This window comes from Phyllostomus hastatus, unplaced genomic scaffold (assembly GCF_019186645.2).
Source record: "Phyllostomus hastatus isolate PE091 unplaced genomic scaffold, TTU_PhHast_1.1 phas_contig_86, whole genome shotgun sequence".
In the NCBI taxonomy this organism is placed as follows: Eukaryota; Metazoa; Chordata; class Mammalia; order Chiroptera; family Phyllostomidae; genus Phyllostomus; species Phyllostomus hastatus.
In genome coordinates, this window is record NW_025333977.1 from 88,852,431 (window position 1) to 88,868,063 (window position 15,633).

The window sequence follows — 15,633 nt, forward strand, 5'->3', positions numbered from 1 at the left end:
TGTGATTGCTCTTACATGAGGGACTAGCATAGTCAGATTCATAGAGACAGAGAGTAGAACTGTGGTTACCAGGGGCTGGGGAGTGGGGGAGGGAGAGTTAGCATTTAACGGGTACAGAGTTGCACTAGGGGAAGATGGAGGTGAGTGTGGTAATGGATGCACAACAAAGCAAATGGACTTACTGCCACAGAACTGAATACTTAAACATGGTTACAATAGTAACATGCTGATAGTTCATACTTAAAAAGCAAAACTGAAATTTGCCAAGCAGGTTATGCTATCAGAGGCCCAAATTCACCGTTAGAATATATGTTTCTGACATAACTCACATAAATTCAGGTAGTTAACTGCACTCACCCAGACCTGCCAACATAAAAGAACAAACATGTACTAACAGGTGGGATTATTTGGAAATTAGATCATGACTTCCAAATGTTTAGATGACAAAAAAAAAAAAAAGACAGTGTGTCCTTACTGGTGAAGGGAGGAGAGAAACTGAGGAAATTAAAGATTGGTTAACAATGACAAATGCCACACAGAAGTCAAAGAGGACAAGAACCTAAAATATCCATTGGATTTTCCAAAAAATGGTTACAATCACCTTGGAAAACGTGGCTTCAGCAGACCATTGCCAATGAGCATACACCCCAGAAATTTCCCACAGAACAGATCATGAAGACAATGATGACCGACTGTTACAAACCTGGCAACACAAAGGGAAACAACAAGCTACACAGAAGAGAGGAAAGATGGAGGGACAATGCATACTCTCAAGCCTTATTCATAATGCAGGTTTTGTCAGTACTTTGAAAAATATTCCCACCTCAATGAGAAGCTCACAAACCATCAGCACCCTACCTGGGAAAGGCACGAAGGCCTGCCGCATGCTGACCGAAAATGGCACTCCTCTGTCTGGGGTTCTCTCCTCCATCTGTGCCTGGTGCCCAGGGGTCAGGCCACAGCCCCTCTTATTTCCTTCTCTGTCATGCAAACAACATTATCAGCAGGATATGAAGCATTCTCAAATATGTGAAAAAGGCCTGATTTTTCAGTAAACTTAGTATTTCTGTTTAGGAAACTTAAAAACCTTATTATTTGAAACTCACTTTAAAGCTTAACAAAGATTCTATACTTTTTTTAGCAAACATTCAATTAAATAGGAAGTAAAACATTTTTTCTTTTTAAAAAATGCTTAATATGTGCTAGCTATTGTTTACTATTGTTCAGTTACAGAGGTCTCTGTTTTTTCCCCATTACTCAGCCCTGCCCTACCCACCCCCCACCTCTCACATTCCACCCTTCCCCCACCGTAGCATTTCTGTAAAAGCCTTTCCCACAAACTGCTTCTGAGATAATTCACTGGCATTTAGCTCAACAAGTCTCTTTGACCAAATCTAATATAAATCATATGTGCATTTTCTTCCCTTTGTGTGTAAGTGAAGAAGGCAGGAGGGGGACGTTCCGGACATCGTTAAACTCTTCCCTTTAGTACTTGGCTGAAATAAACATGTGACGGTTGATTTGATTAGTGGCCCAGGTTTTCAGCCTTTCACCACCCACTAGCTTCTTTACAGACAAACTCAGGGTTTGAAAATAGTGCCTAGAATAGAAACGTGTCTACCTAAAACAAATTTAAACTATTTTCATTATTTTGTCCAATAAGCTATTTTTGAGCCATCTGTGCTCACAGAAGTATTTTAACCCGAGTACAAAGAAATAATATCTACCTGCCCGTGGGAAGTAGGCCTTTGCCTTGGGCTTGCAAAGGTGGGCTTTCTCCTACTAGTGTTGGCATTTGGATCTCAAAATCTCTTGGCACACTCTGAATATTTGGTTCTGTAAAGGTTATTCGTCCTAAAATCAAACAGAAAAAAAGATAAAATTAGGGGGAAAATTTTGACATTTATCTTAATAGTAATGGCATTTCTGAATCATCTTAAAAACACATGTTCTATTATTACTAACATAAAATAAATTTATATTTAAATATTTTTCATCATGTTCATGTGTCTAACAATGAAAAAATAAGTACAAGAACAATCCCAATGTAAGTGAATATAGGAATCAGCTACAATACATTTTACATTAACCTAGCTCTCTAGAAAACAGGCTCATGATACAAAGTAATTTGATAAAGAATCAGATATTAGCACTATAAAATGTTAGCAGTTGTATTAATAAGTAAAGACTAATCAAATGGATCCTATGTAAAGTGAGTGCTGGAGCCTTTAAAACCAGGAATGCACAAGGGAAAGGGAAGAGGGTCCGGAGCAGAAGAGCGACCTGAGTGCTGAAGAGGGGCAACTGGCCAGAGGAGCTGGCTGACGCAGGAGGTGGTGGCAGGGCGAGGTGGAATGTCACTTTCCAGACATTACCTGGCCAGTTTTCTTCTTTATCATCATCGCTCATCAAGAGAATCAACGCTAACAAGGGCATAGCTAAAGACTAGAATTAGGTGGTTAATAATTTTCTAGGAAACAGAAAGCTATTTGTTTAAATGCTTATAGAATTTATTTTCCCAAAAATATTCTATATTTTATTTGTTTACTTACTGGTTGAATTTTTCTAGAACACCTAGCATTGTTCAAAAAAGTTTAGGCAATTCACTTTGTTTTTTGAAATTTTTATATTATACATAGTAATACATTTTATGATACATTATTGTAACAGGCTCTCTACGAGCTACTATATATAATTCCATCTTTTAATGAATCAGACATTTTAACTACCTAGAATATTATTTCTGCATAAACCTGTGATATTATGCCCTTGTTATTCAGCTATAAGGCAGGACTTCCAGTCAAGATGGCAGTATAGGCAGACATGGCTCACCTCTTCGCACAACCACAACAAAATTACAACTAAGATATAGAACAACTATTGCTCAAAACTGAGAGAAATTGAGCTGAATGGAAGTCTGACAACCACAGAACTAAAGGAACCATCCAGACTGGTAGGAGGGATGCAGATGCAGAACAAGCTGGTCCCACCCCCACGTGTGGTGGATAAAAGTTCAGGAGGGATATTTCAGGAGTAAGGTGTCTCACCCCCACACCAGACCCTCCAGCCCAGGGTTCCAGTATCAGAGAGATAAATCCCCACAACTTCTGGCTATAAAAAACAGTGGGGACTAAGTCAGTGGAACAAACCCCTGGAGCCCCAAGCAGTTCCTTTTGAAGAACCCACACAGGGACTCACCTACACAAAAAACCACTCCCTCTGAGCTCCAGCACAGGTGTAGCAGCTTGAAAGGCACCAGTGGCATACAGTGAGGAACTGAAGTGTCTGGCATCAAGGTGAGCATAGGCCATTTCCCCTTTTCTAAATACTCCCCCCACAGAGCCACGCAACTAGCAAGCTGGTACCATATTTAAGACTCCATCAATCTGGCTAATACTGTTTGACCCACCTTGGAGATCCCCAGAGACTCTACCCCACCCAACTTATGGGACCACCCAAGCTGCTTTTCCATATGAATAGCTGGTCTTGGCTCATGCTGTACAACTTCCTAAATCCTCTCAAACAAGTAGCAGCTGGCCTCAGTGAGCCCCAGGACTGGCACTAGCAGCAGCCAGCACAGATTCACATCTTGGCTTCACCTGGGAATCTCCGAGCCCTGCACAAGTAGCAACCAATTCAGATTGCTTTATAACTCAGGAAAGGTGTCCCCAGGCAAAACACAGGTGGGGGCTGATCTTAGCCTGTAACACTCAGGAAACCCCAGGGCCAGTGCACCCAGTGGACAGCTACAGACCACGCTGGAGCACCACCACCCTGCCTTGGCACAGGTGATCCTCCACAGAGGATGGAGGTTGGTGCTAAGTGGTGACAGACATTCCTTGCAGCTGACTGGCCTGGGTAAACACCTCCCACTGATCTGCCAACAGCAACCAAAATGAACTTCAAAAGGAGGGTGTATTCAGCCCACACAAAGGGCACACATCAAGCACCCAGCCTCAATGACAGGGGAGGCTGTACCCTTGGACCCTACAGGACACCTACTACATGAGGCCACACTACCAGGACACCGAGTCAAAACAGCTCTAGCTAATACATGGAAACAAACACAGGGAGGCTGCCAAAATGAGGAGATGGAACATGGCCCAAATGAAAGAACAGATCAAAACTCCAGAAAAAGAGCTAAACAAAATGGAGATAAGCAATGTATCAGATGCAGATTTCAAAACGCTGGTTATTAGGGTACTCAAGGAACTCAGTAAGGACCTCGGCAGCATAAAAAATGCCCAGTCAGAAATGAAGGATACACTAACTGAAATAAAGAACAATTTACAGGGAAACAACAGTAGAGTGGATAAAGTGGAGAATCACATCAATGATTTGGAACATACGGAAGCAAAAAACAACCAATCAAAACAATAAGAAGAAAAAAGAATCCAAAAAAATGAAGATAATGTACAGAGCCTGTTGGACAACTGTAAGCAATCCAACATTCACGTCATAGAGGTGGCTGGAGAAGAGAAAGAGCAAGAAATTGGAAATCTATTTGACAAAATAATGAAAGAAAACTTCCCTAATTTGTTGAAGGAAATAGACATGCAAGTCCAAGAAGCACAGAGAATTCCAAGGAAGATGGATGCAAAGAGGCCCACTCCAAGACATATCATAGTTAAAATATCAAAGGTTAAAGATAAAGAGAGAATCTTAAAAGCAGCAAGAGAAAAGCAGTTACCTACAGGGGAGTTCCCGTAAGACTGTCAGCTGATTTCTCAAAAGAAACTTTGCAGGCTAGAAAGGATTGGCAAGAAATATTCAAAGTCATGAAAAGCAGGGACCTACTGCCAAGACTGCTCGATGTATCTCAATTTCTCTCCCATTTCTCTCCCTCTGTTTCTCCCTCCCTTCCCCTCTCTCTAAAAGTAAATAAATAAAATATTTTTGGAAGAATAAATAAATAAATAAATGACAACATGAATGTAGCATCATGGAACTGAATTCTAATAATGAAATGGTTTTGCTATACTTGGGGAAACTTCTATTTCCAAAATAGTCTTTAAATGTAGGTACAGTATGATATAAACCAATCAGGAAAAAAAGGAATTGATTACTTTCTGCATTATAAGCAACAAATAAATGCAACACCTTTGAAACTCTAGGTTGACTTGTTTTTTTCACCAATAAGGATTTATTTTTATAAGTTTACAGCAATGAAACCAAAATAGCAACAGGGCAAGAAATGGCTAGGAAGGACTCAAAGGTTAGCTAAGTAGAGAAGAAGGAAAAGAGAAGGTGTTGAGAACAAGGAATGAGCAAGCAGAGGAAAAAGCAGCTCCTCGTGCTGCCTCCATCCATGCACTGCTCTAAACACTGACATGTATTATTAAATCCTCAAAATGGACTTCTGGTGGCACCATGGTGGCTAATGCCTCCACTATCCAGTCACAGCTGCTGCCTCTAGTGAAACCACACGGGAAGGGAGAAGGATTACTAAATTAGGCCGGATTTTCCTAAATGCAAATAACATAACAATACTGGCTCCTGGAGGAGAAGGACCTGAAGTATGAATGGATTTGCTTGACTTATGCTAGATTCTGCTTTGTCTTATACTGACAACAAAAGTTTTATTTTTTTTTAAACCTTTCAATGTCTGGAGTCTTTGAAGCTCAGTTTCCCATTAAGGGAGAATGCTTTGAAGAGGGATTGTAAATACTAGTTTCATAAATCAATCATGTTTACCTTCGTTGGGGGGTGGGGGACAGTTTGTTCTCTGAAGACCAAAATTAAAGTATGTTTGGTTAAAAAATAAATAAATAAATAAATAAAATCCTCAGGATGGTCTGGTGAGGTAGAACTATTATGACCCTGTTTTATCATGAGGAAACTTAGGCACTGAAAGGTTAAATACTTTAAAGATTCACAGCACCAGAATTCAAAACTTACAAAAATCTGATACCATCAATCTAAAATGCCTTCCCTATGAAAGGCTTAACACTGCTCTGACTTCCAATGCACACTGCATTTGGCAAATATTTAGAGTTTTGTACTGCCTAGAGAAGTAAGACATTTTCCCCTCACCATATGATACTCACATCTACGCCCAGAGGGCCATGAGACACCCAAAGGGCTCACAGCTCTCTGTTCTAATAGAATAAATAAGCTGTTCACTTATTCTACAAAAGCCCCACATATGTCTACTTAAATTCGACTTGGAGAGAATCTTAAGACATTCAGGAGATGGGGATAATTAAAATTAGATTAAGATCACTGACTCAAATAGTTAATTCCTAGATATATTCTCATCCAAAGCACAGATTCAGACATCCTATTACTCTACACAATATCTGAAAGCAGAAACTATTTTTCATTAAATCTCATCTCTGTATTTAGTTAGTATCCATCTATACTTTGGATATAGTGTGTGTTTTATAAACATTTACAAAATTTTGTTGAACCCAAAGATCAACACTCGAATTCCTTGGTGATCATAAAAAATATATGTAAATGAACAATTTTTTCTTTCAGAATTGGATATTATGCATATTTAAAATCTCTCCTTACCTGTAGCGGTGTGTGACTGTGATACAGGGTAGATTCTTTCCATGCCAAAAACAAGATGCAGCTGCCTTTCCCGCTGCAGGGGAAAGATCACTTTGGTGATAGTGTTAGTGATTCTTCTCCACTCTAATATCAAGCCTGGTAAAGGATGTAATGCCTTTAACTTATTTAAAACATCCTGACAAAGAAACACAATAAAGTAAGATCAGATTCTTATCCAAATTCCATAGCAAACTAGAATCTCTTTTAGGTAAATAATATAGTCTCAAAATTAAACTTGCTAACTCCTGTATTTACAACTCAAACTTCCTGTTTGGACTTTATAGAAATCACCATAATGCTAAAACTCTGATAATTATGGATTATTAAAATCAAACATGTTTATGCTAAGCAACATCAATTTAGATCTACCTTTAAAAAATTAATAAGATGTCAACTTAGCAAAGTAACTGCCTCTCCACACTCCAAGAGTTTATATCATCTCTCTTTATATTTTCCTCCTCCATTCCTCACATAATTGTAAATTTCACTTTTTTTCATTTTTTGCCCTAACACTTTCATGGTTCTGTGTCAAAAGAAAATGAGAAGACATTTATCTTTAACACTTTGAATTTTCCAAGCTACAGACTTTCAATGAATGTTTCAGGAATAAAAACTTGTGAGGTGAAAGGGCCAGTGAGGTCAAATAAAGTGTTACAGAATGGAGTGGAAATGTCCCCAGGTCAGGCAAGTGAGAGTGAATGATACTGGGGCGAAATTCTGCAGGATGGTAACCTGTCTCACTGTGGCTATACGCTCTACCCTTGTTTTTCCACTGAAAATCCATTCCGTAAAAATGTAAAATGAGCCCTTTTACTCTTCTCTCCCATTCATCCAGTTTCCATGGATTGTGACTAGCAATTTCAGTTTGAAATCAGTAGGTTAGATTCTTAAAAGAAACTCATGTAAAACTTACTATTTTGCCCTGGAATTGAAAAAAAAAACAGTGTTTCATTTGTATTGGCTTGGGTTTTATTTTTCTTTTAAAAAATTCTTCCATACCTTTCTTCATGTTCATATAACTATACAAAGTATATTATACTGGAAGTCTAAACTTAGTGGATGTCGATAATTAAATAATGTCTACAGGTCTGATTTTACAAACCATTACACTGTTTTAATGATAGGGAGGGCACAACTGCTGAGTCAGATTACGGTCCAGATTTCCTGTGCTGAGGTATTGCCACATTTACTGTGGGCAGCCAAACCACAAACCAATTTGTTCTCATGTAGGTAAGTGCAAATGGTGGGCTATGTTGGATCTGGATTTCATCAACATTCTTTGAAAACACCAAAATGCTAAAAGTAGTTCAGACTCTGCCCCGTGACTGCCCCAAAGAGCACCTTACTAGTGCTGAACAGTTTTCCCAGCCTTAGCTTGCGTCCATTGTCATTCCCTCTTCTGGTAGAAGCCCAAATTTTCTTGCCGCCTTGGTTTTCTATCTCTCCATTTGGTGGCAACTTCAATTCCAAAAATAAAACCTATAAGAAATTACAGCTTCATTAGTCAAGAATCAAATCTCAAGTATTGTCATTCAGAAAACATTTTTAAAGTTATTTGGAAAAACAACCTATATAGTTCAAGTTGGGTTGGAAGAATTTTTTTGGAAAGTTTTGAATTACCACAGTTAAAAAATAATGGCAATAAAAACGTATATGTCCATAAGCTGGACATGTAACTTAAGCTATCCATATGCTAACTCAGGTACTGACAGATTAATACTAGTACTGGGCTTTCTAACAGTCAGCGACACAGGAAAGTACACTCTGTGCTGAACAACTGACAAATAAGCTGTTGAGACTGCAGGGTGCTCTGATGGTTATGAACTCTCCTAAGCACCACTTGCTCTGGTCAACGGTATGGCTACTCAATCATTTCAGCCCCATAGAGTCAACATGGGAGACTTCGTGGCTGTTGTGATCATGAAAATCAGAGAACACTAAGTAGGATGGGGTCCAAAAAGCCATCTAATTCTACTACCATAAGGCTGGACCCTGACAGTCCCTGGGCACAAAAAGTCAGGAGAAGTGGCCAAGTCAATGCAGCAGTGAGGGCTAGCATGGCCAAACACACCCACTAAAGCAACGAAGGGCAGGGACCCAGGCTGTGTGGCAGAAGGAGGATCCTCCAGATAAATTACTTCTTCAGGCCTTGATTATATCTATGAAATGGGGGGTTGAACAAGATGAGGGCAAGAGGGACTAATATTTATTGAGCACCTACTACATGCCAGCCATTATGCCAGCTGCTCTAACACGTGCCATTGCATGTAATCTTTACAATTCTGTGACAAATCTGAAAAAGACAGTTGGGAAAACTTGCTCAGCATTACATGTCCAGAATGTAGCAGAATTAAGAATTATCACCCATAGTCACATAACTCTAAAGTCCTTTTTTCTTTTCACTAACCCATGCTTCCCTCTAGACCAGAGGTCAGCAAATTTTTTCTATAACAGGCCACATAACAGATATCTTCGGCTTTTCAAGGTTTACTGTCACAACTTCTCAACTGTGTGATTATAGAATGAAAGCAGACAAACACAGTAAGTAAATAAACATGTGTGGCTGTGTTCTAACAACACTGTATTTGCCGGAACAGATGGCAGCCAGACCTGGCCCTCATGCTACAGTTGCCAAATCCCTGCCCTAGATAAGTGTCATCCCAAAGAACTTTTTGCAATAATGGGAATGTTCTATATTTGTGCTGTTTGACATAGTACCCAGTGTGGCTTTTGAACATTTGAAATGTGGTTAGCCCAAATAAGGAGCTAAATTGATGTTTTATTTAATTTTAATTAATTTCAATTTAAATGGCCACAAGTGGCAGCTAGTAGCTCCTGCATTAGTGCAGCTCTAGATGAGTATGATATCCGGCCTGGTTTGAAGATGCAACTTCAAGTTGGCAAGAATTAAACAATCAATGTGTAAAACTGTGACAGTACCTTAAACATAACATCAGTTTTAATGTGAACACTTAAGAACAAGCTAATAATACCGAAGGCCTTCGGGGTGATTCCAGCTATTCCGAGCTATTCCAGCTCAGCATTCGGTCCAGGCCCAGGGCCCTGACACCTCAGTGCCTGTCTGCGCCACAAGGGCACAGGTTCCTGCCTTTGCTCTGAGCCTACTCGTGCTGAAATTAAGAGGTCCTATATATTTTAAAAGCTCCTTATGTAATTTTATGTGCTTTCAGGTAGGTATTGTACTAGCTTAGGGAGTTCTGGGCTAAAGAACTCAAAAGAAAATATTAAAAATACCCAAAAAAAGTCACCACTGAATTCAATACAAATATACCACATGATTAGAAGAAACAAAGTTCCTCATTTTTTAAAACACATAATTCTGTGGCTTAAAAATGGACATTTTAAAAGATTTTATTTATTTACTTTCAGAGAGAGAGGAAGGGGAGGAGAAAGAGAGGGAGAGAAACATCAGTGTGTGAGAGAGATCGGTTGCCTCTCACACCTTCCCAACCAGGACTCGGCCTGCAACCCAGGCATGTGCCATGACTGGGAATTGAACCAGAGACCTTTCAGTTCACAGGCTGGTGCTCAATCCACTGAGCCACACCAGCCAGGAAAAAAAAAATGGACATTTTCATTATTATATATAACATTTGTTGAGTACTTACTATGAGATGGTCACTATTCTAGTGCTTTACATTTATCATTTATTCCTCAGAATAGTTCTATCAGGTATTTCTATCATAACCCATTTCACTGATGACAAAATTGAGATATAAAGAGTTGATGTATTGGCTCAAAGTCATGGACTGAGTTAATAAGTGAAGAAGGTAGGATTTGAACCCAAGAATTCTGTCTCTAAAGCCTATGATCTGCACCAATATGCTGTATTATTAAGTCACATCTAGAAGACACTGTAACCTCAATGCTATCGAGTATAAGCACTGAGACCTACATTTGTAATTCCTTTAAAACAACCCAACCACCCTTTGTAGAGTCTGGGGAAGGAGAGGATAGAACACCAACCTTTGAAAATAAAAACGAGAATAAGCTATGTCAAAATTTATGTAAGGTGATAAAAGTAGTAATTAAGTTTACTACTTAATAAAGTAGTAGCAGACAGTCACAAAAATCTGTACTTCACTAACACCTGAGAAAAATATCTAATTTTGTACTCTACAACAGGATTTAGGGGCAAGGACGGGAGAAACAGCTGCACTGCTATGCAACTGTCTTTTGTTCAACAAATATTTACTAAGCGCCTCCTCTGTTGCAGGCAAATTTCCTTCTCAGAGAGCATGTGTTCTAGGAGCCTTCTTTACTGCCTTCCTATTTCATAAATACAAGAGATAACAAACTGTATGCTAGAATACTCTACCTCCGAAATATCCTGTGTAACTGAATTTGTTGTTCAGGTAAACACATTTAGGAAATACACACACACAGAACCATTTTTAACTCTAAAAATTACTTCTCTAAATTCTCTGTTCCCGTGATACAACCTCAGCAATGTCATCCGAACTGGTGAAGGAAAAGCTGCGGCCGGCCAGCTGGTAGGCCTGAGTCTCGATGGCGTGCAGCGTGGCTTGCATTACGTGTTTCTGACTTTCACATTCCGCAGCACTAAAGCCGATCCCATTTAGTTCTAGCAAGGCCAAGCAGTACTGACAGGGCATTTCCACTTTGCATAAAACATCTGGAAGAGAAAAAGAAGACTAAAACATTAATTTACCAGTCAGGTGACTAGATCAGCATCATGGTCTAAGCACACACAGAATTCTTGTAGCAAAATGCACAGATGATACCATGGTATTCTTCCCAGCCCAGTCTTCTGAACAGCATCCTCAAACCAACAATGAAAGGCACAAAAGTACTTTCCACTGTTCCACTTAAGCACTAGACTACTTTCTTTGGCTATCCAGAGAACAGAAGAATTGGCAAGCTTGTGAATAGTATAGGTTACTCGAGATCTCTTTTTTCCCAAAATAATGTTTCTGCTACTCTCAGCAAGAGCAAAATAGCCAATCTTACTTGCTAAGCTAACTATAAAGTGTTAATTCCCTGAAACTGGTTCCAATATTCCTGTTCCCATGCTTGCACAAACAACCAAATATGGAGGTTTTACATTTTCTGATGCACTTACCAAAGTAAAGAAAATTCCTGAAATAAGAATCAGACTAGTTTTCTATCTACTAACATTTCTCAACAGATTTGTCATTATAAATCCATTTTCCAGTATGTTCATAGGAATTTTATCTTCAAAGACCCTCTATACAAAGGGTGGAGCTGACACTAAACACTGTGATTTCAGCATTTAGGTACTGCGGTTGGATATTCGTGATGTCTGTTAATATATTAGAGGCTCTGAGAAGACCTGAACTACAGACAATTATTTAATTTTGTATTAACCAAACATCTGAAGTTACTTGACCACAAAACTCTTTCTTGTATTACTTACTAGCATCCTGAATAGTGTCCATAGAATATACTGTGAGAAATACTGTCCTAAATCATTAAGAAAAAAAATCTATACCCAAGCCTTCACTTTCCAGGACCATGGGTCACTAGGACTCTGAGAAGCCCTGACCTGCTGTCCCCCGGCCCCGAGAGGTCTACAAACACATTCTCTGAGGCATTGCTGGTCTCAATCAAAAGGAAGGAGATCTCCAGGGACACCCATAACCACCACCAAAACGAGGGTGAGTGATGGGCCTCTAACAGGAGGAGTAACCACGCATCAGTCTGGCTTTCAAGGCCTCAAGGCCTGATCCAAAGCAGAAATTCATGGGATGTGTGACTAGAAAAGTAAGGAACTGGGGTCAGAATAAGAACAGTCAGAGCAGTACAATATCTGAGTTACAGGGGCCAGACTGGATCCTTAGACGGCAGGGAGCAGGGATTTGTCATAGGAATGAAGTCCAACAGCCAAAAGGTTGAGGGGATACGTGTGTGTGTGTGTGTGTATGCACATAATATATATATATATATATATTTATAATATTCAGAATAGCACCAGGAGGAGAAGCTGATTCTCAGACTCCTGCCCGGAACCGAAGCTCTCAAGGAAGGCAAAAGTAGTCGTTGGACACTGTGTATGTCATTTGGCAACAGTGGGGGCAAGAGGAAAGCCTTTCTACAGGAAAGTTTCCCCAGTTAGGCCGGCAGGGCTCCACTGATCAAGTCTCATTTGAATTCACCGAAAGTGTGAAACTACAAGATGGCAAAGAAATAATGAATGGAATTCAGCAGAAACAAAAGACAGATTCAGACTCTAAGAACTGCAGCTATGAAATCATTAGAACAGTGCACAGGGCACAGTTATGAATGAACTGTTTGCAAAATAAAGAGAGATGAATACAAACTAAGTAAAGAGCAAGAAAACAGTGCAAATACACCAATAATCACAATAAGTTTGTAAATTAAAAAATATGTTAAGTTTGAACTAACAAGCAAAATAGATAAAGACTCATAGATGGAGAACAGATGACAGCTAGTGGTGGCAGGGGGAGGTTAGTGGGTGAGAGATGGAGCAAAAAGGAAAAGGACTCATGGTCATGGACAACAGTGTGGTGATTGCTGGGGGAGGGATGCAAGAGGACTAAATGGTAATGGAAAAACATAATAAACATTAAATTTTTAAGAATTGATAACTTTGGAAAATAAATGAATAAGCCATATTCTGTTTATAAGACATATTTAAAGCATGAGAACTTAGAGGTTTAAAAAAATAAAAAAGACATATGAGGCATATATTAATCAAAAGAAAGTTGATGTTGCCATATTCATTCCAGAAAATAAACTAAAAATAAAAAATGTTAGTGGTAGAGCTGACTAAAACATAAAAATAGGAGGTTCAATTCATCAGGAAGCTAAATCAATTTTAAACATTTATGCATCTAATAAAGAGGTCTCAAATATATAGTAAAAATTGAGTTAACTATAGTAAAATTAGACACAAAAAATTTAAACAACCACCTTGACTTCACATTTACAAAATTCTGCATCCACAGTTAGAATACACACTATTCTTACATACACACAGATCATTTACACCACAGTTCCAGTTTCAGGTCAGAAGGCAACTCAAAAAATTTCAAACAATGGGTATTACACAACCATGTTCTCTCACCACAATTCTATTAAGTTTGAAGGTAATAATAAAAATACAAAATAAAGTTTCCAAATATTCAGGAATTAAAAACCAATCTTCTGAATAATCTATGATTCAGAAAGTATCATAACAAATTATTAAATATTTAGAATAAAATGAGAAAACATTACATGTCAAAACTTGTGAGATAAAATGAAAGTAAAGCTTTAGCCCTGGCCTGTGTAGCTCAGTGGATTGAGCGCGGGCTGCGAACCAGAGTGTCGCAGGTTCGATTCCCAGTCAGGGCACATGCCTGTGTTGCAAGCTATAACCCTCTGCAATTGCACATTGATGTTTCTCTCTCTCTCTTTCTCCCTCCCTTCCCTCTCTAAAAATAAATAAATAAAATCTTTAAAAAAGTAAAGCTTTAAAAGAAATGTATAGCCTTAAATGTTTAAATTAGAAAACAAAAAAATGATTTGAAAGTAATAAACTTAGTGTCAAACTTATGAATTGAGAAAAAGGACTGCAAAATAAAGTCACAAAAAACTAGAAGAAAAAAAACAATATGAATGTTGACAAAAATCAAGAAAATAGAAAACAAAAACAATAGGGAAGATCAAAGGCAAAAATGGTTCTTTGAAAAGACTGAAAAATTGAATAAACTTTGTGATATTAAACAATAAATATTATGAAAGAAAAGGAAGACATTAACAGCTACATCTGAAATATAAAGAAAAAATAAACAATAGCTTTATAACAAAAATTTTTTTTTTAAGGTTTTATTTATTTATTTTTTAGGGAGGAAAGGGAGGGGGGGGAGAGAGAGAGAGAGAGAGAGAGAGAGAGAGAGAGAGAGAGAGAGAAACATCAATGTGCGGTTGCTGGGGGTTATGGCCTGCAACCCAGGAATGTACCCTAGCTGGGAATCGAACCTGGGACACTTTGGTTCCCAGCCCGCGCTCAATCCACTGAGCTACACCAGCCAGGGCTGCTTTATAACAAAAAATTTTTAATTTCAGATGAAAGAGATAAGTTCTTAAAATATATAGCTTACCAAAACACAACCTAACAGATATAACTGAATAATCTTACAGTTACTAGGGACATTACAGTGGTGGTAAAAAAATATTTCTACAAAGAAACAGTTTACAGGCTAATTCTACCAGAATTTCAAGGAACACATCATTTCTATCATACATAAACTCCTCCAAAATAAAAAGAGGAGTTCTTATTTATTTCTATTCATTGACTCATTACATGACACTAGAATAACTCTATTACCAAAAGCAAAGTTCAAGAAAGGAAATTTATAGTCATTTTACAACCACTGAATTGACAAAATTGAGACAATATTAATTAGCCAAACTTCTTTCATATTGCTGTTTCAAGAATAAACTTTTACAACCAGTCTGGAAAACAATTTAGATAATCTTATAAAGTTGACTATTCTCATTCCCATAACAGAGCAAATCTACAAACAGAAGAAGTTCTTGCCCACATGTACCAGCAGACATGTCTCTGTGTTAGCAGACGTACACAGAACTACTTATTATAGCAAAACAAAAAATAAAAACAAAACTAGAAATAACCCAAACGTTTATCCATAGGAAAATGGATAAATAAATTTTAGCACACTCACACAGTGATAGTTTACACTGCAGTGAAAATGAATTGACTATAGATACTTGCAAAATATACATGAATCTTGACACAATACTAAGGAAAAAAAGCAAGTCCCTATCTGACAAATGTTTTATAAAGTTCAAAACCAAATAATATATTGCTTCTATTTATATGAGATAAAATTTTTAATTAAAAAATAAAACAAATTAAAAATATGGTAAGGATAAACATAAATCTTAGGAAGTGCAAGAAAGGAGGAGCACATGGGCAGACACATCTGTTTGAGTTATGCATAACATGAGTTAACAGCTATTGGTTAAATTATTAAATTAATAATGAATAATTAAAAACCACACATGGACCCATGATGATAGTGTACATAAAACAAAGATTATGACATG

The 15,633-nt window shown here is 38.1% G+C and overlaps 1 protein-coding gene across 2 annotated transcripts in view; it reads right to left on the bottom strand.

Moving 5' to 3' along the window:
* POLQ (DNA polymerase theta) overlaps positions 1-15,633 on the bottom strand; it is a 119,127-nt gene that overhangs the window by 32,271 nt on the left and 71,223 nt on the right. Inside the window, exons 20-25 of one of the 2 annotated variants that reach the window (XM_045852023.1) lie at positions 11,019-11,212; positions 7,897-8,034; positions 6,517-6,691; positions 1,728-1,854; positions 859-980; positions 358-363 (exon numbers count right to left, since the gene is read on the bottom strand). In XM_045852023.1, coding sequence (XP_045707979.1) covers positions 358-363; positions 859-980; positions 1,728-1,854; positions 6,517-6,691; positions 7,897-8,034; positions 11,019-11,212 — 762 coding nt within the window. The remainder of the gene's footprint in view (positions 1-357; positions 364-858; positions 981-1,727; positions 1,855-6,516; positions 6,692-7,896; positions 8,035-11,018; positions 11,213-15,633) is intronic. The other variant, XM_045852024.1, reaches the window with a different exon arrangement.